Genomic DNA, 17306 nt, shown 5'->3' on the forward strand with positions numbered 1-17306 from the left:
TTTGCTCTTCATTTTGGCCGATTAACTTCGACTCGTCGCTTAGTATAAAACGAATCCATTCTTTTTTTTCATGTTTATCATTAATTATTATTCGGCGCCAAGAGCCGCAATAACAGGCCTTCTAATCTCGTATTTTAATTTCGTCGGTCCGACATAACGGTTTATCGTTTATCATTAATTTTTTAATTTTATCGAGCCTGCCGGGCACAATGACGAGATAATATTTTTGAGAATAGAGCCTTCCTTGTCGGCGCCGCGCCGTGCCCATCCGTTCGATTTCTCGCTCATGCCCGCAACGCGACACAGCGGCGCGACGCGTCGTTTCCATATCGCCTCGATTAATTGAGGCAGCAGTGGCCGCTACCGCTCGTCGCAACCTCTCCAGAGGCGCACACGTGTACCGGCCCCACACGTGCCGCGAGGCAGCCCACAGCCACGGCCGCCACGAGTAGAATGGTGGAATGTATGTAGCGCCGAGGCAGTACGGTATCAAGTAACGGTTGCGCCACGGTATACCGGCCACGCGGTTTTCCCCTCCCCCTCTCGACCGCTCATTTTTCGTTAACGTCGCGAAGGGCAGATCTCGACGACTCTCTGATAGTCTGTTATTGAATATATTCCCGTAGCACGTAATATTGCAACAATATTGCGACAATATAGAAGTAATATTGCAGCGATATTGCAATATTATATGCTGTACGGGCTCCTAACAGTACACGATATCGTGCGAATATGACGGCATGACTGCACAAATTTCCAGATGTTTTATTATTAGACATTAATTAAGTTGTGATTAAAGTAGAGTCTGCGTCGGAAAGGAAAATTCCTCTGGTGAAGAAAAGGTTTTTGTTGCGGAATAACATTTCTTGATTATTGCACTGAGAAGAGTTATTAAATTGATTAAATTTTTCAACTTGGTTAAATCTCTTCAGTTTAAGTATTTTACGTACTTAATTTGCCGTAAATACATAAAATACTTGAACTTCAATTTAAGCATTTATATATTTAACTTTCATACGTAAACGCTTGAACTGAAGAAATTTAATCAAGTTGAAAAATTTAGTAAAGGAAACAACTTTTTTTTCTCAGTGCGTTTTATGCATTATACTTGTATTTCTCGTTAACATTTGATAAAGTGTGTAGGAGTGTTTACGATCTTGTTGAAAAATGATTTTCAAAATTATTACTTTTTTTTACCGAGTACCTTTTTGCTTTCGTTCTATCTTTCTCTCTTTTTACTTTTCTTTTCATTTTTCTAATTTCACTATCTTTTATTTCTTTTCTTTTTTCTTTTTTCTTTTTCATTTACTTTTGTGCCTTATTTCTATTTTTATTTTGTACTACTTTCATTTGAACGTTCTTAGAGGACTCGTTCTATACTGTAAATCAAAGTGTGTAAAACATGTCACTTTTTACGCATTAAATTAATTTTATGCGTGTAACTTTTATACTTTCTACACGCTGTGACGTGTTTCAATATTAAATTATACGTCTAAGCGTGTAAAAAGTATAAAAATGACACGCATATGAATGTGTAAAAAGTGATTACATGATTTTACACACAAAAATGCTTACTTGGATTTGCAGTGATATAGAACGATATAATAAACGCTTTTACTAACTCACTCAATCTCTATAAAATTTCAGTCGGAATGGAAATATCGATTTTGTGATAACAATTCGTGTCAGGAGTACATTTTGCAGATGTAAATGACCTCCTTTATCATTATTCATTATTAAAATCATTAAATTAAATATTCCAAAGGTATGTAGTGCTTATATAGTACTTTCGAAACGACCGTTTATCCGCGATCGATTTTCACGATTGCAAAATGATTCGATGCCGCAGCTAAACGACATTTCACAACGATACTTTTCATCGGTTTCGTTATCGCGACGTCGAGCCCACATTGATAACTAGTACGGATAAATTGTCAGTATTTAGAAAACGAGCATTCCTACAAGCGTTGCGACAAAAAAAAGATAAAGGACAAAAATTCGAATGCCATCGTTATTAAGAATTCGAGGGATTTTCCCCTCCAAATTTGGATTTTGTTAATTGTTATTATCACGGGGATTTAAAGGGGATGAAGATGCCACAGATCTTTATATTTTCCTTTCTTAAAGATTCTCCCCAACTTTCCCCACCCACATTGTTTCCCGTAATAATAACAAAATCTACATTTAGAAGAAAATCCCCAAAATCCCGCAACTCTGCCGGGCGCAACGCTTCGGGAGCGCGACTGATCGCGAGGGACGATCGAGTGGAGGAAAAGAGATATCTCGGCGCACACCGCTAAATCACGTGCACGCACACGTACACGAGGTTCGTGCATGCACGCGTAGTCGAGCCGGCGGTGTCGCGGCCGGCGAAAGAAAGTAGTCGGTCCCGTTACGAAATAGCGAGTGAATGCCGACTATCTGGGTCAGACAAAAGCGGAACTTCCGCGACTGTGTGCCTCGCAATCGCGCCGCTGCGTTCGTGGGTATGCCCGCCGCAAATTAAAAGTGATAACCGGAGCTGGGAGGGAGAGGAGGTCTTTTCCTCTCGCTTCTCGACGGGACGCGTTTTCCGCACGATCTTCCAGGGGGAAGAAAAGAAAAAAAATCATCGGATGTTTTTAGCGATTTCGCGACGAAATCACGGACCCTCGATCTATTATATTATGTAATAAGCCGGGATGGCACGTAATCGAGAAGCCTCGACAGTCGTCTTGGAATTCGAATGGACGCTGAATCGCCTAATTTCGCTTTTTCGTCATCAGTTAAAAGATTACGGGAATCGACGTCGATGAGAGAGAGAGAGAGAGAAGAGAGAAAGATGGATTCTCGTTAAAATTCCTGCATTTTGTTTAATGAATTATAAAATGAGGAGGAGGAGGATACAGCGTGCTTTGGAGAGATACGAAAATCTGCTGAGATGTTTCTTGCACGGGGACCAATTTCGCAAATTGGCATCTCTTCCTCCCTAGCCCCGCGAGATTACGGTACACGTCCTCCCCGATTGTTTTTACCTCGGTGCAATCGGCCGTCAGAAAAAGGGAACTCATTATTCACGCGAGTGAGAGGGGGAGCCGGAATGCCGTTCCGAGGTAACGGAGAGGCGAAACTCGTGTCTCGAGTCACCGAGCCGGCTCGAAGGAGGCCGTCGTCGCCGTCGCCGAAATCGGAGTCGAGCGAATCGAAGCTTAAGGGAATCGACGAGGATCGCTTCGTCGCCGAGCGACTCCGCGAGGAAGAAGCGCGCGTCCTCGCCGAGATCCTCCGCGAAACTTGACTCGCGCCTCCAGGCAAGTGGGTCATTCCGCGTCCGCGAATCCCGAGCGCGGGGGTGGGTATGGTGGTCGCGTGCGGCGTACCCGCGAGCTCGCGGTAATCACAAGGTACGTATGGTACGTACGTACGTGCGCGCACGTAGCATGGGTACGGTGTAAGTACGCGGCACCGAGCCGCGCGCGCCTCGTGCGATCTCCTTCGCTACCTTGACATGCATTCTCTCTCGGGCTGCTGGCAGTCAGGGCCGGGGACGCCCGGGACGTGCCCGGGCCTCGCCCGAGCCTTTGCGACCGCACACGTCCGCCGCCGCGGCCGTCGCGCCGCGACGTCTTGTGCATCCGTGTGCTTTCACCGACTAAATCACACCTGATCTCGGTGTTCTTGTTTGCACCGCGATTACGCAATTCTGAGATATTCTTGAGATCGAGATTTTGTTCTCGAAAGGAAAAGAAAAAAAAAAATGAAACGTTAGTTCAATTCAGTTGCGAAACTCGAACCCGTTTATGGATTAGGAATATTTTTCCAATAATTTACAGTAATAATGATGATAATTTACAATAATAATGATGATAATTCACTGTAATAGGTGAATATCGATCGATATGTAAATATACATAAGGCTGGTTGTTCTATGTCCGGATAAACTATGTGGTAAATTATCTAATGGATGAATGTCTACGTCTACACACAGACATATAACGGATGTGTAGACATAGACATTTATCCATTAGATAATTCACCACATAGTTTATCCGGAGATGGAACAACCCGACCCTGAGTAGAAATAAGCTTTCTTATGTCGTCAGAGCTGGGTCTTGGTATAATAATAGCATAGAATCGTAAAATTTGTGATAAATTTAATGTATCATATGTCCCAAAAGGTCTATTCAAATTTTTTTGTTAATTTAACACAAGATGAATATATTAGAAAGTTAGAAATATAAAAATTATGTAAAAAATTAATATAAAGAACACTTCGATACTATTAGAAAACAAATTGCGGAAACATATTTCTTCAGTGTCAAAATTAACATGTTGACGCGTGTCGCGTACGGTCATTTATCTTACGTTAGAAAAAAATATATACGTCGTCGAATTTCGAGACTGCGTTAGAGTAGTTTAATCGTAAGAAAATGAATTAAAATTTTAATAAAAACTTATAGTAAATTTCATTCTTATAGTATTTGTTCACTTCTCCATAAATTGTATTACTTTAATGCTAAGAAATGTTGAATATCAATTTAAGGAGGGGTCGGATATACAATCTCTGCAAATAAAATTTAAATGTGTGTTTAATATTAACACTTGAAATAAACTATATGCATGTGAAAGTTGTGTGAATAAGATTATATTTTTATTTAACAACATTTTTATAGTTCATTTATTTTATCATTAAAAATTAAATTATTTTTTATGACGTTAAGAAAAATCTCATTTTTTTGGTTTAAGTACTTTAAGTATTCAAGATGATTTATACAAAGTTTTATTGTGATTGTCTGTTTAGTTAATTTGTAAATAAATAAATAAATGTTGTTTATATTTTATAGAACTGATCTCTGCATCGCAATGAAATTTTACATGAATCATCTTGAATATTTAATGTACTTAAATAAAAGAATTGAGATTTTTTTCATTCTTTCTTATTTTTATTCGGAAACAATGTCTGTAATTTTTTTATAATTTTTTTTTCATATTTTGAGAAATGTTTTATACATTCTCAAAATAATACAATTATACTAGTATTAATTAAATTAATACTCCAATATGTTAAAAATTCAACTCAAAAGAACCTAGATTTCAACATAAATACAAAAGATTTTTTATTGTGTAATGTTTTTGTGCGAAAAAATTTATACACAATCTTCCAGTTTTTCAATGATAATTTGCTTTGCTACACTTGGAAAAAGAACATTTTCAAGCGTGAAATTTTAACGAAATTTTTGAAAAGTTCGAGGCGATTCTGAGATGCTAGGACGCATCAAGAGGATTAAATTTTTGATGAACGTTTACGACTCGTTAGGCCGCACGTGTCTCATTGTGCTTTCATTATGATGAGAATTTTGAAAAGACGATTAGGTAGTTAAACCATTTAACGTTAAGATTTTTGCAACGAAGGATTTATTCTGAATTAGCCTACAGCTTAAGAGATTTGTATATACGTGAATCGCGGCGAGTGTCGGCGATTTCTGCACGGTCTCGGTGAGATCGCATTAACCCTCTGGCTATGATTTTCTCGCATTGATTCAGCTGGATCTCGCCGGATCTTCCGGCTCCTTTCGCCGCTTCCCTACCGAGAAATGGGTTTCTCTCTTGGCATAAAAAAGAAAAGAAAATCCGCGGAAGAGTATAGAGAGACGTGAAGATGCAAAAGTGAAAGTGGCAATGCCGTTTATAATTTCTGTAACAGAATCGTGACCCACTTGCGCCGTAGCTGCAATCTTTAGATTCTCATTTTTTTGCGTTACCTTCGAATGAGTCAACGAAATGAGCACGATGTGGGGAGGGGGTAGTCTTATTAGTCATCCTTTCCTAATATACATAGCCGCCTGGCTGTTCCCTTAAATGAACACCATGAGCAAATCTTATCGCTTATTCCTCATTATTTTTGTTATTGATAACACAATGTGACAATGAAAGGGTCTGAAAGCGATATTACAGGGATTTCTGATTGCCCGTGAACTTTTTGACCTACTTAATTACTTCGCACAATAAAAGAGGATAAAAAAAAGATAAAAAAGATAAGGAAAGATAAGACGGAAAACGTACGGACAAAAGTACAAAGATATGTGCGCCGTGTACAAAAGATACGCGCAAAATTATCAAACGTGAGACGACGTGGATTACTTCGGTGGATGATAGCCGTTTTGTTGATACTTTCCAAGTATCTGGAAATTGGGATAAGAGATCGCGATTAGTCGACGATCAGGTCGATGCTACTTTGTGGCAGAAGGAAAGCCGCAGTTCTGGGACACGCTTTGCAGGAGTTTCACGCGCAGCTTCAAACGCTGATTAAGCCTGGCAACCACCTGTAAGGATGAAGAACCTCCGCCGTTCTGGGTGGTCCCCGCTCCCCCCCCCCCAAAATCGGATGCGAATCCCAGCTGTCCCCTTGGAAATTTTCCCATATGACGCAGGCGGGCGTTGCTCGTGCAACGTGACGCATAAGTCTGAAACGTATCCCTCGCGAAGCACATTTAACCGAATCGAAGTCGATTCTTTAATAACGAGACAAATTACATCTCGCTCGCGTATGCGCCGCGATATTTTCTCTGTCGTTTATTTATACGTCTCGTCATTATTCACGGTTCTTTCCCCGATTATATCCAGCGTCTGTTTTTCTTAACGAATTAAAACTGGAACGGGCGAGCGCGTTACCAGTTGGCGATACCGGTCGGCGGCAAAATCGCGAATAACGAAAGAAATAAACAACGACGAAATCATTATTATACATTATTTACCGGTCATTATCGTTGGCCGTTTTCTGCGTTTCTTATCGTCCGCCACGTTCACCGCGGTGGATACAGTTGTTCCGCGAATTATATAACGCTGAAACATAATCGCAACGCCGCCGCGCCGCTGCTGCTCCGGAATACATGAATGCCTAAAGCCACGTTTGAAAACCCGTGCCTGAAAACCCACTTAACTCTCTGTATCTCCGGAATTTTTTATACGACTTGTTTTTTTTTCCTTCGATTGAGCCGCGCGCTCGCTGCTTTAATTACTGACGACATATCGCTCATTTGTTGCAACGACGTAACTCAAACCTCGAAATATAACTGTTGTATAGTTTCAAAGAATAAAATCCAAATAGCAAATAAAAAAAATGTATCCTTGTATTTCCCATTTAAAAAAATCTTTCTATTCCAAGTTGTGTATTTTAATGAGATATACAATTTAATCATGAATTAAGGAAGTAACGGTACAAAATGAAAAAGTTTCCTTGAGGCAAAGGAATTTTAATGTAAAAAAAAAAAAAAAAAACTTGGCGCCGCTAAACCTTCGAGTATAATGAATGCGATAATGTTCACACATACAAATTAATTATTGACGGCATATCTCGCGTTTGCTGCAACAACGACGTAACTCGAAAATTCGCTCGTTTAAGTGACGCGCTAGAAAAGAGCAGATCTTTGGAGTTGTTATTATTAGTAGAGCACAAGTTTGAGCTTCCGAAGCTTGAAAAGGAAAACGAGGAGAGAAAACTTTGCGTCAAGTGTGTCGTAAGTCAAAAAAGGTTTTGTTTTTATAATGGATGAGAATTCAGTACGTTGAACGAAAGAGCTCTAATGATATTTTTCTTCCTCTACGAGCAGTTTATACGCCAAGGTCGCATTTCAAAATGAGATCCTCGCGAATTTGTGATCCAAAGTTTCTAATGATTCAAAATGTTCAATGATTTAAATTTAATTTTTTTATGTTTTTCCTTTTTTTTTTTTAGAACCTCGTCTCTCGAGCTGCTCGTTGCCGAGCCGTTGTAGCAAACGAGCGATTTCTTTTGTTATGCGAAACCGCGATAAACACGGTCCGCGGAGCGAAACGCGGCACAACGGCGGCTCACGTGTACATTCGCACCTGCCGATATTAGCCGCGGTATCGCAGGTGCTCGTACCTTCGCGTGTCGCACGACGAATAAGCAGCATTCCATTCCGCGGCCGGCGGTCCACGCGATGCGACGCCCCGACCGCGCCGAGAACGTTCTCTTCTCTCCTTTTCCTCCTTCTTTCTCTCCCCGCAGGCCGCACGCGGCGGCGACGGCGACGGCGACGGTGGCGGCGGCGGCGTCGAGAGAAAAATGAATGCCAGGAGAGCCCTCATTGTCTCGCGAGAAGCCTTGTCAGCCTCGCGCGCGTCACAACGTCCGCAATCTCCCTCCTCGCGTCTGGGAGCGCGCGCCGCGCGACAACCAACGTCGCCGAGGAACGCGAGTGTCGGGGAGAATGCGACCGTTAGGAATCAAGAAATCGTTAATTAGTGTACTCCGGCTCAGCTCCGTTAGACCATTCGACCAAGTTGAGTCTACTTTATTGAAAATCTCTCTCTTGCGTGAACGGAATCGTGATAAATTCAAGAAAAAAAGTTACTGACTTGAATAAATTTTTCAACTCGATTATTGATGTATTTTATTTAACTTACAATTAATGAAATACTTGAACGTCAGTTTAAGCATTTATGTATTTAATTTATAATAACTACATGTATATTTTATTTGAGTACATAAATATTTGAACTGAAGAAATTTAATCAAGTTGAAAAATTTATTAATAACTTTTTTTCTCGGTGTAGAAAAAAAAGTTACTATCAAATCGACAATCATATTCTCATATGTAAGCAAAGTTATAAAATCTTCTTCCTGAAAGAATTTAATAATCTTAAATAGACATAATTTGCTTTACAGGAAGAAATTTTTCTTACGTGAAGAGTAAGTTATGTTTAAAATTATAATATGTAAAAAATTCTTTCAAGAAGATTTTATACTCTTGCTCATATGCGAGAAATTGATCGCTTCTTTGATTGTAATTTTTTTTCTATGCAGATATTAAGAGTAAGAAATTAAGAGTAAAGTATGGATGGACGTGTGTGGTTAAGAAGTATTGTAAACCAAGTCCTTTTTTGGTGAAAAGCTGAATAAATAAATATTCTGTTCTATTGAAAATCTCTCTCTCTCTTATTTAGCGTATACCCCCACTTTTCTTAAGCAAATATCATTAGTTGAAAATACATGAAAATATCTTGGGCTTTATTCGTACAATAATTTCGGACAAAACATCATTTTAGTATTTTGCAGCGATATATTTCATCGATCTCTCTCGCGTTTAACTGGGCCCACCGAAGATAATTTTCGTGATATCAGGTTCTTTTCTTTTACATAAATTTCGTAAAAGCCGCTTCACGGTACACGAACACCTGAGCGGAGATCGGTTCCGCAACGATCCCACCGAATCGCCGGGATATAACGGGTGTCACAATCGATCCGATTTAAATTGTCGAGTACCAACCTTTCTCATGGAAATTTCGTTTTTCTGTTATAGTTAATCTAGCGGACAACGGCAGCCAGAAAGTGGACATGACACACTTCGATCTGCTGAGAGTCCTTGGCACTGGAGGTGAGGGACAATTCGATAGAGTCCTTTCCCAAAAAACGTTGTCCAAGTAACATTCGAATACTTGTATCCCAAATCCTGAATCATAATATATTTACAATACTGGTAATAAGTAATATTCAAACTATATTTGTAACAGTATAATGCGAATCATTTGTGACGCTATATATTTGTACCGTCATTATCATAAAATGTTAAGCGCTTCTCTGTTACCTTTATAAAAATGCAGTGCTAGGAAAAAATTGAAATAGATTCAATAGAAATATTTATTTGAAGGAAGAAATATTTATATCTATAAAAATACTATTTGAAATAAGTATTTTTTCTACTACATAAAAAGAGCAGATAGTATTTAACATTTACATGTATATTTCCTTGAAGTAAGGTATTTATTTGATATTTCGATGCCATGGATAAATATTTTTTCTTTTTCTATTGTTTATTATTTTTTATATTTTAAGAGTACAAAGTAGAAAATAGTAAGACTAAAATAAAAAAAATGACACATATTTTACAGTTATGTAATGTAGAGATGTAACTCATTTTTCTATAAATATATTTTAAAATAAATTCACTTACTATATTATTTTTGATTTACTATTTTCTATTTTATACTTTTAAAAAATAGAAATCGGTAAATAAATATAAAAATTAAAGAAAATTTATTTATCACATGTTGAAATGTAAAATATCTTATTTCAAGTACATCAGTATAAATAAATTATTTGTTGTGAATTATTTGTTTTTTTTTTACATTTATTATTTTACATAAAAACATAAAAAATATGAATTTATTTCAAACAGTATGTTCCATTTTGTATTTATAGATATTTTAAATAAATATTTCTATTACTATTTTTTATTTCAACCATTTTCCTCAGCAGTAAAATTAATATTGGCAATATTAAATTGACTGCTAACGATTAAAAGCACTATAATCAACAATGTTTTTAATACTTAAAATAAATAATAAGTGTTGGCCAATATTGCCAAGTATTACATTTCTATAAAGGTACACTATGTGAACTAATTTCCGATAATATTCTAAACCTTTTTTTCCGATTGTACTGCTTCTTCGATATCAGCACGGAACATTCCCCGATCACATCGTTATTAACTCTAAATTGCGATGTCACGTTTTTAATATCAATTATTTTATTTTCGTAGCTTACGGCAAGGTTTTCCTAGTGCGAAAGAGAACGGGTGCTGACGCCGGACGGCTGTATGCCATGAAGGTACTGAAGAAGGCCTCTATCGTGCAGAAGAAGAAGACGACGGAGCACACCAAGTCTGAGCGACAAATTCTGGAGGCTATCAGAGACAGTCCGTTCTTAATAACTCTATATTATGCGTTTCAAACTGACGACAAGCTCTGTTTGATCTTAGGTGAGACTCGACGAAGAACTAAAAAAGGAAAAATAAACAAATCTATCAATGAGAGAGAAAGAGAGAAAAGTTTAAGTAAAAAATTAAAATAAATAACAAAAACTTAATAAAACAAGGCACGTCATTAGCTAAATAATAGAAGTTAATAGCTTTCCTTTACAAAATAATTTCAATATCTCATTTATATTACAAAATTAAAGATATAAACGGATAAGCTAAAAGATTTTATGTATTTTATGAAAAATTTCATACTTATATTACAGATAAAATAAAAGAAAGCTTTCACTCGTATTTTGCCCTTTGCATATATCGTAAACAATACGCGACAAAAAAAGTCTTCTCTTCCTCACACACACTTGAGAATATAGAACTTTAAATATGTGAGATATTTTTTAAAATTTCAGAATATGTTGCCGGCGGTGAAATGTTTACGCATCTGTATCAGCACGATTGTTTCACGGAGGACGCAGTGCGATTTTATATCGGCGAAATTATCCTGGCGTTAGAGCGTCTTCATGATGTACGTCATTAATATAATCATATTATGCGCTCGCGAAAAACAACAAGATATCCTTGACGGGAATGAAAACAATTCGCAATGATTTGTAAAAAATTGAATTAAATTGAATTTATATGAATTTTATTTGCAGCTTGGCGTAATCTATCGGGATATCAAACTCGAGAATATACTTTTGGATAAGGAAGGGCACCTCGTGTTGACGGATTTCGGTCTCAGCAAAGAGTTCCTACCGCACGAGAGAAACGGCAACGCGCGTACTTACTCGTTTTGCGGAACTATCGAATACATGGCACCGGAAGTGGTGAAGGCAGGCCCGAACGGCCACGATATCGTAAGTAGAGACTTGTCTACTTTTCTGCGAGCCGCATGTTATTTCATTCCTTTAGTCACTTTAGTTTCTTTTCTCGGATGTCGACTCAGTGATAATTTCTATCCGTTTTATCTCTCTGACTCTGTAATTAAATTTATATAATCCATGAATTATGATATTATATAATAATACAAAATTATATATAATTACGTTATATTGTATAAGATTGGAATATTATTTATGTGAAACACACAAACTAATTGTTAAATTAATGTTTTAGAAAGCAAAAAATATATATACTTAAAAATTATACGTACATAAGAGTAAAGTATATAAAAGATGATACGATTGTGTCTTAGACGAAATTAATAGTAATATAGTCACGTATATACTCATTTAAATGAATATATTACAATCGAGATGGCATTCTCATAGGCCGTTGATTGGTGGAGTGTGGGCGTGCTAACGTTTGAATTACTGACCGGTGCGTCGCCTTTCACGGTTGAGGGTGAGAAGAATAACCAGCAGGAAATCTCGAGGAGGATATTGAAAAACGATCCGCCAGCGATGCCGAGCCACTTGAGTGCCAATGTGAGCGATTTCATTAGCCGCTTGCTGGTCAAAGACCCACGACAGAGATTAGGCGGTGGACCGCGCGACGCTAAAGAGCTCAAAGAGCATCCCTTCTTCATGGATGCGGCACCAGCATTCACTTGGGAGGGTTTGGAGAAGAAACAGATCAAGCCTCCATTAGTCCCCAAAATCTCGCACGAATTGGACACTAGCAATTTTTCAGACGAATTCACAAAGATGAACGTTGTCGTTGATAGTCCGGCAGTCATTGATGGTGATTACGCTGACAAACATTTTAGGGTAAGATTTCTTAATTCTTTTTCTTTATTATCCTAAACAAACATCTGATAGCGTAATAGTCAGGGTTTTATTAATTATTTTCGAAAATTCTTACTCATTACGATTTTACAGGGTTATTCGTATGTAGCGCCTTCGATATTATTCACCGACAATGTGGTGAGCAGGGATATCTTCGGTGGCGAGGAAGGTACCAGTTCGCAGCGGCCTTTATTATCCGATCTGCTCAACACGTGTTTCGAGGAGTCCACGTTCTTCCAGACGTACGAGCTAGATCAAGCGGGACCAGCTCTGGGCGACGGTAGCTTCTCGATTTGTCGACGGTGTCGTAATCGCAAGACCCAGCAGGAGTATGCCGTAAAGATTGTCAGTAGGCGAGTGGATTGCAGCCGGGAGGAGAGTCTGTTGCGTGCGTGCCAGCGTCACGCGAACGTGGTGAAACTGATAGACGTTCACCACGATCGACTTCACACGTACATCGTGATGGAATTGCTCTCGGGCGGAGAATTGTTGCAACGTCCGCGGCCATTTTCGGAGCGGCAGGCGAAGCGGGTAATGCGACAGTTGGCGTCCGCGGTGCGATACATGCACTCGTGCGGTGTGGTGCATCGTGATCTTAAGCCAGAGAACATAGTGTACGTTCATCAAGGCGAGAATTCGTCAGTGAAGATAGTTGACTTTGGATTCGCCCGGATGAAGAACAGCTGCGAGCCGTTGCACACGCCCTGCTTCACGCTCCCATACGCCGCCCCGGAGGTTGTGGCCAACCAGGAATACGACGAGAGTTGCGACATGTGGTCCCTGGGCACTATTCTGTATTTCATGTTATCTGACAATCCGCCTTTCCGCACGGACACACCTAACGTGGCGATGCGCATCAAAACCGGCGAGATTAATTTCGACAGCGAAGCTTGGAGTCACGTTTCTCCCGGTGCGAAGCAAGTGATGAAAGGTCTGCTGATGATCGATCCTAACAATAGACTCACCGCAGCTTCTCTGGTGTATCATCCATGGTTAACAATGTACGATACAACGGTTCTTCCGGTAACGCCCGTCACTGACACAGCTCACACTGCGGATAGTGCGGTAGCCGCCAGTTCAACGTCGGCACAAGAGCGCGAGGGTTTCCGATTGCGCGCGGTCGACGCCGCCAAACTGGCTCAGCGTCGCAAGCACAAACGTTCCAATTCCAGTTCCTCGACGTCGAGACCGTCTTCTTCCTCCTCCTCGAGTCCGTCGTCAGTTCAGTTGCTGCATCTACCAAGCGCCACGGCGAGCGCTCCGAACACTTCCACCTCGTCACCAAGCGTCTTCGACTTTAACGACGAAGTTGTTAACGAGTACCTGAGTTCTCTGTCTTCTTCTTCCGACTCGAATTCTTCGATAAGACTTTCGCTCCTACAGGGCTTGGAGCGGACCGCGAAGAAGCGGGCTAAACGCAATGCCGACCACGAATCGTCATGTCAACAGATGGTCCCGACGAAGAAGCATCGACATCGACATGACGTTGATAGCGAGGCTAGCGGTAGCAGTAGTAACGGACCAATGACGCGATCGCGGAAACGTAAACTTGAACAGATAATAAATTCGGACAGAGATATAGGTTCTGACAATTCTGCGGAATCGTTCGAGTCGTCCTCGCAGACCACGCACGATGAAGGAGACGTCGATAGGAGGCATAAAGCCGGCAAGCGACCCAAACGTCTCCCCACGATTATAGTCGAGTAGAGTTTTCCTACTTATGCTTGGTCCAGTAACGCTCCAATGAATTCACACCTTGTTTCCTATGCATTTTACGCGGTGTATAACATCGCTGCCTTCTCTGCGTTCGTACAGAACGCGAACATCGCATCATTCCTATCTCACCAGAGTTTTAGACTATCGTATATATATATAGATATATAAATAGCTATAACATAATTATGCCATCCCATTTTCTCTAAATCTTGGTCCATTTTCTATCTAAATATTTATATAGTCGAAAAGTGCATTCTTATGAGAGATGCTGATTTAAATATATCGGAATAATACCAGAAATGGACGTGTATAAAACGATATTATATCACTGTGGTCAGGGTCTCGACAAAGTATCAACGTTTCGTCGTGAGGATTTACGCAATATACAGATTTTATTACGCAGTGTACAGAATTTTATTTTTATTACCGCTATCAGAGAGAAAAAGAGACAGAAGTATAAGTAGGCGGATACGAATGTAATGGTGAATCGTTTTGTTGCGCTAATCTGGGATTGTCTGTGATTATAGTGCGAGGACGACAAACGTTGTAAGTTATTATAACTTATTACACACTCTCCCGTTAAAATTTTCTTCCTTTTCGTCACTTCTGCGATCGATAATCACAGGGATGACGATAACGATCAACTAGCCAATACGAAGAAAATTTTAGCGATTGCTTATGACGAGTGTATATGTGGTTAATGTGCCTCAAAAACTCATTTCATTATGAGTACATTAAAGATATTAATGTAGTAAAAATGACGCGCGATTATGCGAAGATAACAAAAGCAACTGTTCTTACCAGTGGTACCTCAATAATAAAAAAAAGGAAAAAAACATATTTGAAAAGTACGATTTGTTAAAAAAAAGTAAATGATATAAATTATACAAATTAAGCACTCTTTTACGGATAGTGTTATTGAGAATATATACGATACATAATTATATAACTTAAAAAAAATTTGTTTATATACGTTAAATATCCTATTAATTTTTACAAATGACTACAAAAAAATAATGATTATTGATTAGATAATAAGTAAAATTGAAAAGAATTTTTATTCAGTATTTAAATTTTTTTCATGAAAAAAACCTTGTCAGATACACTTTGATGTATTCATGTAGTATTTGATATGTGAAAATTTTGAGGGTGACGGAATTGAATGAGTTGCAATGAAGCATTCAGAGCGCTATGAGAAAATGAATTAGATTTAATTAAGTCAGATTATTTATAACTTTGTGATTTAATATGTTATGAATTCATGATCGATGCAATTCCTCACAATTTACGTGTGGACTAACTATCAATTTATATACAGTGGAGCCTCCCATATCCGAAATAATAGAGAGACAAAATCATTCGAATAAGGGAATTTTCGGATAATAGAATAAACACATTTTCATATTAAATTCCATGTAAGTATTCAAACAGAAATTTAAATTTTGTATTGTATACTAAAATAATTTGTAAACATTACTACAAAACGCTGTTCGGATAATGGAACTTCGGATATGGGAGGTTCCCCTGTAATAAGTGAAGGAATTATTTCGTCAAAAGGAATTGTGCATTATTTGGGATTATCATTTATCCTCGTTAAATTATTATTTATTCTCTTTGTCATTTATACTACATTCTTCCAAGATCTAAAGCACGTGAGAAGGAGGTATTTTTTTCACGTAACAGCTTCACGTCACAAAAAGGAGGATTTATAAGAAAAGAATGACATGTTTCCGGCCTTGAACTTTTTTTTCATTTAATTAAATGTTACTGTGTTTATACTAGTGAGACGATTGTCTTAATCGACGTGTAATAATTGCTGTGAGAGATGAAATAACAAAATGGTAAAGACTGAAATGCGGTTGTATATCAACTCAGGGAACAGACGCGTTAATTGAGTAACGTTTGTGTTATCTTGTACGAGAGATAGCGTTACGCGAAGAAAAGCATATGTGCATGCTTCTACCAAAGACGACTGAAGCGACACTCCTCTGTTAAACCAAATAAAAGTACGGTGTGTAGCGGAGACAAGCTATACGTGAGATATCGAATTTAACATGTATATAATAATAATTATATATATATCTAAAACGCAAAGATGCTGATGTAACAGATTATATCTATATATTTAATAAATCCTGTCGCTAGAGAAATCATATTCTTTAACAAGGAGAGATATATACATTTATACATATATATGTTTACACACACGTATATACATACGAATATATTTATGTATACGCATGTATACATACATATATGTGTATGTATATGCATATATACATACACATATATGGTATGTATACATATGTCTACTTAGGATCATAAAAGTCATTTAAAATTGTAAACTTTATAAGTTACATCGATTGCCTGCAGAACAAATTTTTTTCTAAGGATATATTGTTATGTTACAAACGCTCCTTCAGGGTTCAAAGGATGTGTATACATATGTACATATAAATATAAATATATATGAACAGTTAAGCAGGTCGAAGCTTGTACCATACGAGAGTGCTGTTCTGTTGCTATAAATACGTAAAAGAGACACCTACCTTTGTTACCACTGGTTGTTAAAAAATATATCATAATGCAATATTTATTTATAAACCGCAATTTATTATTTTAATACCACCACCATTCAACGTAAAATCACCAAACGGTTATTCTTGGAGCAAATCTTAATTATGCAAACAATTGCCTTTGAGAAATTATATAGTTTTGTTAAAATTAAATATAACTATTAAATGTCAGCTAAATACAATTATAAAGATTAAATATAACAATTTACGGAAATTTATAATTTCTTAGTTACTTTGTGAAAATATTTTTGTGTCAAACAATATTTATTGTTTAATTTTATCATCTTGCAAATTAAGAAATGCAAAGATAAGGAGATTAAGTTAAAGTATAATGGCTAAATAAATTTTAATTTAGTTACGTTAAAAGTTATATCAACAAGTTAAAAGTTAAAAGTCACGTTAAGATTAAATTAACTGAAATTAATAGTTGATTTTGAAAAGCACATATTATTCATATTAACTTAGAAATTCCCAAGTTTATAAAGTTAGTTTACTTAAAACAACTCTAATATAGAGGCTATCAATTTAAT

At 37.9% G+C, this 17306-nt stretch overlaps 1 protein-coding gene across 2 annotated transcripts in view; it reads left to right on the forward strand.

Moving 5' to 3' along the window:
- Positions 1–16804, forward strand: part of LOC105195059 (ribosomal protein S6 kinase alpha-5) — a 49416-nt gene extending 32612 nt beyond the window's left edge. For both annotated transcript variants that reach the window (XM_011160278.3, XM_011160277.3), the window contains exons 2-7: positions 9306–9380; positions 10545–10763; positions 11168–11283; positions 11414–11614; positions 12029–12466; positions 12578–16804. In XM_011160278.3, the coding sequence (XP_011158580.1) occupies positions 9306–9380; positions 10545–10763; positions 11168–11283; positions 11414–11614; positions 12029–12466; positions 12578–14191 (2663 nt within the window). In that variant the 3' untranslated portion in view covers positions 14192–16804. The remainder of the gene's footprint in view (positions 1–9305; positions 9381–10544; positions 10764–11167; positions 11284–11413; positions 11615–12028; positions 12467–12577) is intronic.
- The last annotated feature ends 502 nt before the right edge of the window (positions 16805–17306 follow it).

Source organism: Solenopsis invicta, chromosome 7, assembly GCF_016802725.1.
Source record: "Solenopsis invicta isolate M01_SB chromosome 7, UNIL_Sinv_3.0, whole genome shotgun sequence".
In the NCBI taxonomy this organism is placed as follows: Eukaryota; Metazoa; Arthropoda; class Insecta; order Hymenoptera; family Formicidae; genus Solenopsis; species Solenopsis invicta.